The sequence below is a fragment of the Triturus cristatus genome, chromosome 1_2, assembly GCF_964204655.1.
Source record: "Triturus cristatus chromosome 1_2, aTriCri1.1, whole genome shotgun sequence".
Lineage (NCBI taxonomy): Eukaryota > Metazoa > Chordata > Amphibia > Caudata > Salamandridae > Triturus > Triturus cristatus.
This window is the reverse complement of record NC_140580.1, coordinates 870,350,087-870,364,323: the sequence shown is the minus strand read 5'-3', so window position 1 is coordinate 870,364,323 and position 14,237 is coordinate 870,350,087. Positions and strand designations below refer to the sequence as shown.

The 14,237-nt window shown below is 45.0% G+C and overlaps 1 protein-coding gene across 2 annotated transcripts in view; it reads right to left on the bottom strand.

The window, feature by feature from the left end:
• MMEL1 (membrane metalloendopeptidase like 1) overlaps positions 1–14,237 on the bottom strand; it is an 827,783-nt gene that overhangs the window by 76,333 nt on the left and 737,213 nt on the right. For both annotated transcript variants that reach the window (XM_085609192.1, XM_085609188.1), the window contains exon 15: positions 5,748–5,831. In XM_085609192.1, coding sequence (XP_085465318.1) covers positions 5,748–5,831 — 84 coding nt within the window. The remainder of the gene's footprint in view (positions 1–5,747; positions 5,832–14,237) is intronic.

The window sequence follows — 14,237 nt, the reverse complement described above, 5'->3', positions numbered from 1 at the left end:
TTACCTCTGCTAACAGTAAATTAAGCCCTATACAAGCACAGCCTAAATAATTACTCAGCCTAAATCACAACCCTGTTGTCAAGCTAGTTCTCTGGGGCAACTAGAAAACCACTGTAACAAGTAATGTTTGTTCTGGAAACCTCAAGAATGGTGAACTAACTGAATGATAAGAATCTCCTTTCAGGCTCTCAGAGGATAGTGTTAGCGAATTGGGGGGCAGATTTACAAGCCCCCTGCGCCACCAGTACAACACTTTTCGTGACGTACTGGTGGCGCAGGGGGCTCCTCCATATTTACAAGGACAGGAAAAGCCACCCTGCGTGACCTTTCCTTCCCTTGTAAATACAGCCCCTTCACATGCAGTACTTTGCGTGGAAGGGGCGGTCCATGGTTGTTGCTGTGGATGTTCACACGCAACACTCATGGAACAAGACACATCTCCAGATTTACGAGAAATCGTAAATCTGGAGATGTGTCTGAATGCTACACCACCTTAGAGGTGGCGTAGCGAGCCGCGACGAAGAGAAATGTTTTCATTTCTCCTCGTTTTATCCTCTTTCAATGCGTGCTGCATTTTAAAGCGTGCATTGAAAGAGGAATATGCCTGTGGGGTTGTTTTTGTGCAGGAAGGTGCCCCTTCCTGAACAAAAACAATCTCCCCACGACGCAGGCATCCTTGCACCATGGTGCGAGGGTGCCTGCGCCAGTGCATGGCTGCAGTTTGTGCGCCAGCGCAGGGGGAAGCACAGAGATGCGACATATTCTTGTAAATATGTTGCATCCCTGTGCTTCGGAAGTGCCGCAGCATGGCGCAGCCAAAGGGCTTGCGGTGCCACGCTGCGGCACTTCCTTGTAGATCTGCCCCTGGGAGTGCTTACTCTTGATAACCAGTGTGGGGTCCAACGCTCAGCTACAGATACCACCAGAATGTGATTCAAAAAATGCAATGTCTGGGCAATATTTTAGCTTTGGAAAATAAAGTATAATACTTTAGTAAACATTGAAGTTTAATTAGAGTAGTAAAATGCCTTTTGTAACAGTAAGGTTTGCTCAGCAAAAATAATTTGGACAATCTGTTTTTCCCAGATATCTACTGTTGAGATTTCAGCGAAATGTGCAAACGTTCTGTGCCATGTTTTTACAGAGTCTACCTCTCTGTAGATTGGTGAGCATCAGCTACCAGTGATGCTACTGGGACCTTTGGGGATAGAGCCTTTTCTGTTGCTGCAGCACTGGAATAGAAATATCTCCCTTTTTAAATCTATGATCCATTTCCACTAAGTCCGCATTCCATAAGAAACTCAAAGCCTGCCTTTCTTAACTGGTGCATATCTATCCTAGTTTATTTTTTATATATATTTCTTAGGGTTTGCTTTGTTTGCATTTTCGATCTTATTTAGTTCTTTATCTTTTATGTTCACAAACAGTGCCAAGAAAGCTCAGTGGATGCGAATAACATAACCCACCTTCTTGGGGCTGCACCTTCATTGCAGGAGCCCACCACTTCAAGTGAAGCAAGTGAGGGTTTCCATTTAAGAGAGACCACATATATTTCCAAGGGAGGTCCAGCCCTTCAAGTGATATACAGGCATAATGGCCTTTACTCTATGAATATTAATCAGCTTCCACCAATAGTTAGCCATGTTGACGCCTGAACATGATGATGGTAGTCACCCATATGAAAAATATATTTTGTTTGCGTGTTAATTACTATCTCCATCAGAGTCAAGTACTCTGCTCCAGAGCAACTCACTTAAAAATAAAGGAAAGCATCGGTCAGTTGACTCATTTCATGAGGAGACTTACCCGACAAATGTGTGATGGTATTCTGCAACCCGGGATCATGCTGTGCCTTCACAGCGCCGCCATTAGAACGAATGTGTCTTTAATACGCATTCTTTCAGCACTATTCGAACTCCAGTAGGTTTTGGACTTTAAATCCAACAGCATTTCACCAATGTGCCCCCCTAAGGCAAGTCGTTATAACGACTTGCGTACTGAACGAATGCGTACTAACGACGCGTTAGTTATTTTGCTGTAAAGGCACAGTGAGATTCCGGCTTCGGTATGAAGGACGTTTCCCTTACGCGGAATGTCGGGTATGGTAAAATCAAGAGCAGGATAGCACAATGATACAACACTGAGGCTTTTATCATGCAGAAATCCACAATCAATAAATGACAATCTAGATGTACACGAAGTTTTGCAACTGTTTAAGATGCCAATGAATTGCTCACCACCAGTGCTTAATTTAAGCTGGTGGTTTCTGGTGCTCAGCACTGGCACTTAATCATCAACACTGGTGTTTTTCATGAGCAACAGTTGAAGACACATTCAACTATGGCGAGATTAAGTGATTTGCCCAGAATCACAGGATGTTGAACGACGCAGAGACTTAAACCTGGTTCCCCAGCTCCAAAGTTGGCAGCTCTGGTCATTACGCCACTTCCTCTCCCCCATTTTCTTTGTTGGCAGTTGCTTCTGTTTTAGGCAGCGCAAACAGGAAAAATGGGGTGGTGCAAGCTGCCTCCTGACGAGAGCCCCGGCGCATATATATGTTTTTTTTTACACAAATGAACCGCTGCTCACAATTACACTATAAAAAAAGCTTGTTAAGGCCTTATCACATGTAAGGGACTACAAGGAAGACCTATTATTTTTAGGGTATCACATTGCAGCAGCCAAAGATGCTGTGCTGAATTGCAGAAGGAGAGACAGCAGCGCAGAGCCAGAGCAACCTGACATTCTCTATAGGCTCTGGGGTGAAGTAGGATAAAGATGATGGAAACACTCACCTAATTTTATAATCAGATATCCCAGTGTAGTGTAGGTCTAGCAGTAATGGATTCATTGTTCATAGACATAAAGTGGCCTCTGAAATTATTCTGTACTCTAGGTTATTGGAAGGATCTGTGTTGCTTACTCTTGTCTTGCCCTAGTGCCTGCCGTCTCTACATGTCTGTGTCATAATAGTGGTTCTCCACAACTTTGCTTTCTAACGATCTCTCAATTTTCAGTTTTGTCTCCACATTCCCCACGTCGGGCTCTGTGGATAGGGTGTCTCACTCTGTTAGTTATGGAAGGGGAATGAGACACCTCAGGGTGCAAGCCACTTCTCCCAGAAACCATGCCCTCTCCTTATTCTGGGTTCTGATGCTATGAAGAGTGACAGCTGCCTGCCAGGAAGGGAGGCGGTGTTTCTGTGGATGAGTAGATACTACAAAAAGCAGAGGAGAGGCAGCATATTTTATATTTTGCTTGGGTCCACAAATTACCTATCCCTTTTCCTGCCTGCTGTATCTAGGCTGTGCAAAAACCACAGTTGATGGACAGAATGTAGAACAATGTCATACATTCACCCCAGTACAGAGATCTAGGCCTAAATCCAGCGTTTTTTTGCTCACCTTGCCGTTCCAGTTTGAACCCAGCCATATGCAAATCAGTCTTGAGCCTGTGCCTCATGGGAACAGTCCAGCCCGAACTGCCAAGCCAGGTCCTCCCTGGACTGGAAACAAGCATCCTAGGACCGGTTTCGGGGTTTCACCCCTCTTCAGCCAGGATAGCTTGATTCCAGTGGCATGGAGAGCACGGGACCCATGTCTGGGCATACCCTTCCCACTCGGGGTGACAAATGCAAAAACAACAGTTGATGGACAGAATGTAGAACAATGTCATACATTCACCCCAGTACAGAGATCTGGGCCTAAATCCATCGTTTTTTTGCTCACCATGCCGTTCCAGTTTGAACCCGGTCATATGTAAATCAGTCTTGACCCCGTGCCTCATGGTAACAGTCCAGCCCGAACTGCCAAGCCATGTCTTCGCTGGACCGGAAACTAGCATCCTGGGACCGGTTTCGGGTTCATAAGCCAGGTCCGACAGGGTCAGACTGATTTGCATATGGCCATGTCTGAACTGGGGTGGCGGAGTGACCTAAAGAATGATCATGGATTAAACCCAGATCAGTTGACTGTGGGTGAGTGTTTGATTTGCTCAAGCGCTCCGTCCATCATCCCCCTTTGGTATTGCTTTGTTCGCCCTAAGTTGGCAGGGTATGCCCAGACATGGGTCCCTTGCTCACTTTGCCACTGGATTCAAGATAGCCTGGCTGATGAGGGTTATGAACCCGAAACCGGTCCCAGGATGCTTGTTTCCGGTCCAGTGAAGACATGGCTTGGCAGTTCGGGCTGGACTGTTCCCATGAGGCACAGGGTCGGACTGATTTGCATATGGCCATGTCTGAACTGGGGTGGTGGAGTGAGCTAAAGAATGATTATGGATTAAACCCAGATCAGTTGACTGGGGGTGAGTGTTTGATTTGCTCAAGCGCTCCGTCCATCATCCCCCTTTGGTATCGTATCTAGGCTGTGTGCAGAGGCAAACGAGGAGCAAGATGTGGAAACAAAGGATAACTCCTTCCTCTAGGAATGGGAGAAGATTTTGCAGCACCCCAGGGCAACAACCTTATGGGGCATTCCATAGCGTGAGGATCTTTTTCTAACCTCCGAAATATATATCTGGATGTTAAAAGAAAACAATGCAGATTCAACATCTGGTACCATATATTGGTATTAGCGGTGTGAGCTGACTCATCATTAATATACAGAGCAGGTGTGTGCTAAAATCTATAACTAAATGTTGCTGCATGGTGTGCGGCCCTGAAGAAGAACTGAGACTGGGGAGTAATAGCCCCAATCCCCCTGCCTCCTTAGAGCCTTGAAAGCCAAACATAAGAGTCAAGATAACTTTCCATTAGAAAAGATGGTCCATTTTGTGATAAATATATCTTAAACTTCAGTAACATATGTATGTATGTATGTGTATGGGTATATATGTATGTACAGGCATTAATATATCACAAACCTAGCTAGAGAGCGTCAAAGCAGGATATTTGTCAGTGGTGCGTCTCATCTAGCCAAGCTGTAGTGTAATCTGAAGAGGTGGGTCTTCTGCTCCTTTCTGAATTGCAGAAATACCGTTGACTGTGACTCTAGGGGGTCACATCACAGGGACATTCTACATTTTGGGTGGACACCCATCGCCCTGCTCTTGGTCTAGGGGCACTGAAAGAGTCCTTGTTCAAAACATTCTTCACCTCCAACTAACTGTGTTCTATTGACGTATCCCATCACATCACACCGTATTCTTGTTTGGTTAGTGTCTTTCTCCAAGTACTTTCCTTACTGTTTGTACTCATGTTGTTGTCCTGTGTAAAGTGTACCTCTACCACTTAAACAAAGAAATCAATCTTGAGGAGCGTGTGTTTCGCATGGCAGCTACAGCATAATTCTCAATACACAACATCGAAAATTACATTTAATTGTCCTGATTAAACACATCTGTGAACAATCGAACAAACATTGGCACTGCGAGGGTTCAGTAAAAGTTACTCAGTTAGTGTTTCTGGTGGAAAATTAAGCAACTTCAATTTTATTTCTAATAACAAAAATCTGAGCAACTGTGATCAAAGGTTAAGTTTTAGGAAAAATCCCTTTTTTCAAAGATCTATAACACAAAGCAGTCATAGTTGAAATTGCCAAGTTGATAAAATAGGAGCACACAGTGAACTAAAAAGTAACAACATTTTAACACTTACTTCCATCCCAAGCCCATGGCTGTCTATCAAACCACCCCTGAATAGAAACTAAATGTCTGGGAAAATACTCTAAAACATTGCTTCAAGTGATTAGAAGGAGAGGAAATTGCAAGCAGATGCCGCTTGACTCTGGAACCCAAGGGTTACTCACGTTTGTCGATTCCTGGTCCAGTTTTTCGTTCTGGTCTTCCAAGATGTAATCAGGGTAGCCTATCTGCTCCTTGATTGCCACTGCCTGTGAGAGATGGATGCATGGCAAGATTGTCAGCGGTTGTGCATATGCATTACTGTGGGCTACTAAAGACATAAAACACACAGTGCAGAGAGTTTAGAATTAACAACGCGGTACAGTTGATGAACAGATAAACACTCTTGTTTTGTTCCAGGGACTCAAAGTGGATCCTGTTTTTGACTTGCAGGGCAACTGGTCTAATGCCACATATGTCTTTAAGGAAACAATAGTAGAACATTGGAATGTTGAGCGCTCTATTGAAAACAATGGAGTGCTCTGGGTTTCTAATGGCTGGGAGAAGCCCGGAGCATCAACATTCCTAAGGAAGCATGAGTTGCCTCTTTCATTAGTAAGTGACTGTGTGTGCCTGAGTTTTGCAGTAGGAATGGGCAAGTCCATCTGTTAGAGCATATCCTTCACTGTGTGATGCCGGACGGCTCTGAACCCCTACGATCTGCACCCAGCAGTTTTCATTGGTGCAGTAAGCAACAAAATCCATATATTGTGCACCATTTTGAAGGGCAAAACTAGTAAATTTAGGTAATTATCTCACTCGTGTTTCTGATTTTTCTGGGTGCAGTAATTTTCTCAGTCCGTCACCCCCACCAACACCCAGTTCACATGTAATTTGCTCCTAGACAGTATAATTTCGCTAGCTCAGTTTATCTACCTTGGAAGGGCGCAAGACTTAAGTGGCCCTGACATCAGTGCTTAATTTGAGCCGCTGGTTTCCGGTGCTTGGCACGGCACTTAATTGTCAACACCGGCACATCTGAGAATCTGCCATATGGTGGCGCAGTTTGTCTAATTTATAGATGAGCATAACAACAGTTGTTCATTAATTCAATATATATCTTAAACATGACTAATGCCTGCCACCCAAGCAATTCTTATAGCTTTGGGGGCCTGGCGTTGTCAGCAATTTAACACTTGTTGGAGTGTGACGGTTAGTAGTTGTGTTGGTACTGTAATTGGCAGCGTTGGCAGGGGCAATGGGTGGTGCAAGATGCAGTGGCCTCTTGACGACGGCCCTGGCACGTGTTTGTTTACAAATTAAGCACTGCCTGACATGACTCAACATCATGCACAGATCTTCGCAGTAGGGGTAACTAGCACATGATATTTCCATCTATCAATTCTTCGGTGAGAGAGTAGTCATGCTGGGTGGAGATATAGCACTGATGCTTATTATTGCACAGTACTGACACTGAAGGATGTGATATGGATTGCTGATCACCCAGTACCAGTAAATAATTATCTAATGTACAATTTGATTGGTCCAATCAACATCTATTTCAAATTAAAAACATTTAATAAAGAAACTTTTCACGATTGTGGAGAGTCATTTAAGAAACCAAGTACAAGGAGTCCAAATAATCCCCACACACCTGTATTTTACTCCCTTGACGCTTTTACAACTCCCCAAACTCATCCTCTTATTTCATGCAGTTCAACCTAGACCAATCTTTAAGAAGAAGCCTCTTGCTGCTCTAAAACGAGGAAAATAGCAAACCTGGGGCAATGAATCACTGCAGCTCGGAACCAAAACTCCGAATTCAAAGATTATCAGCAGGCAAAGTTGGCATGGGCAGGACATTGGCTTCTAGGATGATGATTTATCTATTGCAGAGCACGGTGAGTGGTATCATGAATATTTACCTCTTCACTGACATGGCAATTGGCAAGGAAAATGGGTTAGACAAATGTGCTGTGCACCTTCAAGGAATCAATGTTGGGATGCTGCACAGCTGAGTCTGATCTCCGCCTCACTATGTGATATTTGCATATGGTGGACACCGCACTCATGGTCCATTGGAGAATACGGCCTGTATAAGTGGGTTCAGCTGTGAACCGGGGCGCAAGTCAGCCTAGTAGCACATGTTCTGATCTCGCATGTCTTTATGTATGATTCACTTGTGGCTTACTAGCATATTGGCTTCAAAGCCGAGTTGCTTCGGGCATAGCAATAAGGCTACATATTACACCAGTACTCAGATCTCTCCACTAGCCGCTCACCTATTCCAGAGTCCTTTTCAATGCATTGACTATTATGCACAATGCCTGACACGAGAAAAATCCCACTTTTCTGGCCAGCAAATGTATTCCCTACAGGTCTGCCCCCCAGCTCGGAGAGCCAGAGCAGCCACCTTTGGAGGCTGCTTTTGCACTGGCGGCTCCTCCGCTAAGGAGGAGGAGCGTCGTCCCACCGCTCGTTGAGCAGTGGAAAAAAAAATAAAATGATAATACCAAGAAGTTATTATCATTTTATTTTCCTTTGCGACTCTGGGCGGGGCAGGGCAGGGCTCCCCGCAGAGGGAGCAAGAGATGTTTGCACTCCCTCCTTACATGCGCATGACGCTTTGACCGGTCCTCTAGGGCCGGCCAAACAGTCATGTGTAGTTGGCATGTTCACCATTGGGCTGTGTTGCACAGGCCCGTGGGGGACATGCCCACCCACACCAGCCACTGCCTAAGCGGGCAAACAGGCCACTCAGACCAATCGTCGTGATTGGCTGGCAGAGTCGGTAGCCTGGTTACTTCCGGTGCAGGCTGCAGGCAACAGCCAGGAAGAAGACAAGAAGGCGGAGGAGACGCAAATGCAGCAGCAAAGCAGGTAAGTTTAATTATAATTTTTTTTCATCCTGATCCCTCCTCCACCCCCTGCCCTATCACCCCCGTTCAGAGGCAGCCGCCACTGTGCTTTTGTAACTTTGAAGCTGGAAATCTCTACAACTCTTTAGCTCTACGATGAGCTAATAGTCCCGACTTCAGGTGTTTTTTAATAAATAATCTTGTTTACTGTCTCTTAACTGGTCTTATCTTTATTTTGTGTTCTCTTTCATGCCTAGAAGCTTTGCTTTGGTCCGGCTCTACAAATGAAATTAACATATCCTACCACAATAATACTAGCTGTCAGTGCTCGACAGCCTGTGGGACGTTTAACTTTCAGCACCCCAATACCACCCTCCACCCCCCTCCCCACCATAACCCTTAGACCTACTCACTGGGCATAAAGATCCTGCCTACAATATAAGCGTTTACATTTGCATTGCTATTCTCAGCGTTCCACAGATGGTCCTATCAGCCCTGATTTCAAATGGGCCAGATAGTTCTGCAATTTTAAATGGAGCCAAGTTAATGCACTCAGCAATTACAGGATTGTGATACAATCTGTTTCCCATCCCTCCTGTAATGCACCATTTTGAAGGGCAAAACTTATAATTACGAATAATTATTGAACCCACTCTACTTCTATTAGGTGCAATAATTATTTCATTGCTTCACCACCCATTCTCAACTCCAGGGCACTCGAAATCTCACCTGGCCAACTCATTTTACTACCTTGGAAGGATGCAGGGCTGATTTGGCCCCGCAAGATTTAAGATTGTGCTCAGATCTTTCCAAGGAGAGTTCGAAAGGCCTATATTGGCAGACAGTTGTTTTAACCCAGTGGGACCAGTTACAGTAGCACACAGTACTACACATAGCCTGCCAAAGAGACATGAGTGATTCTGTACCAAAAATATCAATATCCTGGAAATAAAAATCCAAACAGACGTAACTTTATTATGAATGCGTCCATCCATAATCCTTAGCAAATCAACACGGTTTCATCCAATTAGGAGAGATATTAGTTTCCTTCTGCCACCCAGTTGCCGATCGAGTATCCATTTACCTTTCAGTCTTTTTTAAGCACATGAACCTTTCTCGCTTGCTGTGTGTCCTTTAAATATGTTGATGATTGGAGATCTTTCCTGGGCTAAAGAAGTCACTAACTCAACCCTTGAACGGAACACATGGAACAGAACTCCTAACATACATCTAACATAGCTACCATAGCCCATATTGTCCTAATCACGATGGGGCTGGTAATAGCCATTCATGTACTCACTTGTGATCCCCTATATCTTCAGTCCCCCAGGGGAATCAACTGTCCCTGGTATTGATAACTCCAGGGGATGTGTTACAGAAAGTTCCCCAAGGGCGCAATGGACATGTGAGCCCACTTTTTGCGCCCCGGGGCACTTTGGTAGTAGATAAGTGGCCACAGACGATGTGCTGCTCCTTCTTTAAGACTCATTGCGCTGTCGCACATGTAATGCCAGCGCTATCGCAAGAAGATTTTCCCTCATAAAAATAAAGGAAACTCTTTGCCTCTGCGCACATGCCATATTATAGACACGGGTGGAAAGGCAAAGAAGCTGTCAGGAGGTGCACTGAAAGTGCACCACAAATAGGTAGCACACTGTCAGTGCGCTCCCCTAGGGCAGCCCTCTCGAAAGATGAAAGTGAGTCCCCATGCATCCCCCAGACATCCCGCTGCAGGTGGTTTAGTCACTCAATGCACCCACCTGCTAAGGGATCTCTAATCCCTATTGAATGTGAAGGCGGCTGCCCTGCAGTGGGAAACACCAAGTGGCTTTGAAGCATCCACTCCGTATTTCACTTGAATGCACTGGCCCTAGGGCAGCATGAGTTTGTGGCTGACATGAGGGAAGCACATTCAACATAATAGGGTGCACTTTCCCTGTTTATGCACCTTTTTGAAGGTGCACCACGGTGCAAACAGAAAAAGTGAGCGCTTATCATAAAATAACCCCAGGAGGCCAAAACTAATAGGCCACTTGTAAATGACAGCTTCGTCACAACTAGCATCTGCAGTCTGGCCCTTAATTAATTTGGGCGGTTTAACACGGATATTTAAAAGAAGCATGATATCAGCAATTTGGCGATATCCCACATTCATCCTACTAGATGCAACTCTATAGTATCCTGACATAATGGGGGATCTGTATAACAATCATATTCTACAATGATTTATCCTCCAATACTGGTTGCTACCAGGCGTTGGTCCTGATTATGACACTGTTTAAAACAGTTTTAGTAGTGTCAAAATGTTGACAATTACACTCATCGCCTGATATTAATCATGATAATGTACACACTATACTCTTAGGGGCTCATTATGATGTCAATCGGAATTGCCTCTGACCGACATCGTCTCAGACTTGGGATTGACCGACCTCCGGTCGGCAGGTCAAACCTCCTGATTGAGATGCAACCGAACACTGTTAGGTCGGATTTCCATTGTTCTCTATGGGAGCTTGTGTTACAAGAGGGGATGCGTGGAATCAGTCTTACACCATTCCAACGTTTACGTTGTCCAACAAATGTACAGTTCCTACTGAGAAAGTGGAAACCATACGACATGACCTGGGATCGCCTTTGGTGACAAATTGACGGCTCAGAATGGCACATTTTGAGCATTTTGCCAATTTGGAGAATACGGCCTGTATAAGTAGGTTCAGCTGTGAACCGGGGGGCAAGTCAGCCGAGTAGCAAATGTTCTGATCTTACATGTCTTTATGTATGATTCACTTGTGGCTTACTAGCATATTGGGTTCAAAGCCGAGTTGCTTTGGGCATAGCAATAAGGCTACATATTACACCAGTACTCAGATCTCTCCACTAGCCGCTCACTTATTCCAGAGTCCATTTCAATGCATTGACCATTATGCAAAACGCCTGACAGGAGGAAAATCCCACTTTTCTGGCCAGCAAATGTATCCCCTATAGGTCTGTCCTCCAGCTCGGAGAGCCAGAGCAGCCACTTTTGGAGGCTGCTTTTGCACTGGCGGCTCCTCCGCTAAGGAGGAGGAGCGACGTCCCACTGCTCGTTGAGCAGTGGAAAATAAAAATAAAATGAAAATACCAAGAAGTTATTATCATTTTATTTTCCTTTGCGACTCTGGGCGGGGCAGAGCAGGGCTCCCCGCAGAGGGAGCAAGAATTGTTTGCACTCCCTCCTTACATGTGCATGACGCTTTGACCGGTCCTCTAGGGCCGGCCAAACAGTCATGTGTAGTTGGCATGTTCTCCATTGTGCTGGGTTGCACAGGCCCGTGGGGGACATACCAAGCCTCTCCAGCCACTGCCTAAGCGGACAAACAGGCCACTCAGACCAATCGTCGTGATTGGCTGGCAGAGTCGGTAGCCTGGTTGCTTCCGGTGCAGGCTGCAGGCAACAACCAGGAAGAAGACAAGAAGGCGGAGGAGACGCAAATGCAGCAGCAAAGCATGTAAGTTTAATTATTATTTTTTTTCATCCTGATTCCTCCTCCACCCCCTGCCCCATCACCCCCGTTCAGAGGCAGCCGCCACTGTGCTTTTGTAACTTTGAAGCTGGAAATCTCTACAACTCTTTAGCTCTACGATGAGCTAATAGTCCCGACTTCAGGCGTTTTTTAATAAATAATCTTGTTTACTGTCTCTTGACTGGTCTTATCTTTATTTTGTGTTCTCTTTCATGCCTAGAAGCGTTGCTTTGGTGCGGCTTTACAAATGAAATTAACATATCCTACCACAATAATACTAGCTGTCAGTGCTCGACAGCCTGTGGGACGTTTAACTTTCAGCACCCCAATACCACCCTCCACCCCCCTCCCCACCATAACCCTTAGACCTACTCACTGGGCATAAAGATCCTGCCTACAATATAAGCGTTTATATTTGCATTGCTAATCTCAGCGTTCCACAGATGGTCCTATCAGCCCTGAATTTCAAATGGGCCAGATAGTTCTGCAATTTTAAATGGAGCCAAGTTAATGCACTCAGCAATTACAGGATTGTGATACAATCTGTTTCCCATCAATTTTTCAAAGGAACTCTTTACTGGTGCATAAAGCACCAACATCCTCCTGTAATGCACCATTTTGAAGGGCAAACCTTATAATTACGAATAATTATCGAACCCACTCTACTTCTATTAGGTGCAATAATTATTTAATTGCTTCTCCACCCATTCTCAACTCCAGGGCACTAGAAATCTCACCTGGCCACCTCATTTTACTACATTGTAAGGATGCAGGGCTGGTTTGGCCCCGCAAGATTTAAGATTGTGCTCAGATCTTTCCAAGGAAAGTTCGAAAGGCCTATATTGGCAGACAGTTGTTTTTAACCCAGTGGGACCAGTTACAGTAGCACACAGTACTACACATAGCCTGCCAAAGAGACATGAGTGATTATGTACCAAAAATATCAATATCCTGGAAATAAAAATCCAAACAGACGTAACTTTATTATGAATGCGTCCATCCATAATCCTTAGCAAATCAACACGGTTTCATCCAATTAGGAGAGACATTAGTTTCCTTCTGCCACCCAGTTGCCGATCGAGTATCCATTTACCTTTCAGTCTTTTTTAAGCACATGAACCTTTCTCGCTTGCTGTGTGTCCTTTAAATATGTTGATGATTGGAGATCTTTCCTGGGCTAAAGAAGTCACTAACTCAACCCTTGAACGGAACACATGGAACAGAACTCCTAACATACATCTAACATAGCTACCATAGCCCATATTGTCCTAATCACGATGGGGCTGGTAATAGCCATTCATGTACTCACTTGTGATCCCCTATATCTTCAGTCCCCCAGGGGAATCAACTGTCCCTGGTATTGATAACTCCAGGGGATGTGTTACAGAAAGTTCCCCAAGGGCGCAATGGACATGTGAGCCCACTTTTTGCGCCCCGGGGCACTTTGGTAGTAGATAAGTGGCCACAGACGATGTGCTGCTCCTTCTTTAAGACTCATTGCGCTGTCGCACATGTAATGCCAGCGCTATCGCAAGAAGATTTTCCCTCATTTGAATGGGGGCATGGCCCCATAAAAATAAAGGAAACTCTTTGCCTCTGCGCACATGCCATATTATAGACACGGGTGGAAAGGCAAAGAAGCTGTCAGGAGGTGCACTGAAAGTGCACCACAAATAGGTAGCACACTGTCAGTGCGCTCCCCTAGGGCAGCCCTCTCGAAAGATGAAAGTGAGTCCCCATGCATCCCCCAGACATCCCGCTGCAGGTGGTTCAGTCACTCAATGCACCCACCTGCTAAGGGATCTCTAATCCCTATTGAATGTGAAGGCGGCTGCCCTGCAGTGGGAAACACCAAGTGGCTTTGAAGCATCCACTCCGTATTTCACTTGAATGCACTGGCCCTAGGGCAGCATGAGTTTGTGGCTGACATGAGGGAAGCACATTCAACATAATAGGGTGCACTTTCCCTGTTTATGCACCTTTTTGAAGATGCACCATGGTGCAAACAGAAAAAGTGAGTGCTTATCATAAAATAACCCCAGGAGGCCAAAACTAATAGGCCACTTGTAAATGACAGCTTCGTCACAACTAGCATCTGCAGTCTGGCCCTTAATTAATTTGGGCGGTTTAACACGGATATTTAAAAGAAGCATGATATCAGCAATTTGGCGATATCCCACATTCATCCTACTAGATACAACTCTATAGTATCCTGACATAATGGGGGATCTGTATAACAATCATATTCTACAATGATTTATCCTCCAATACTGGTTGCTACCAGGCGTTGGTCCTGATTATGACACTGTTTAAA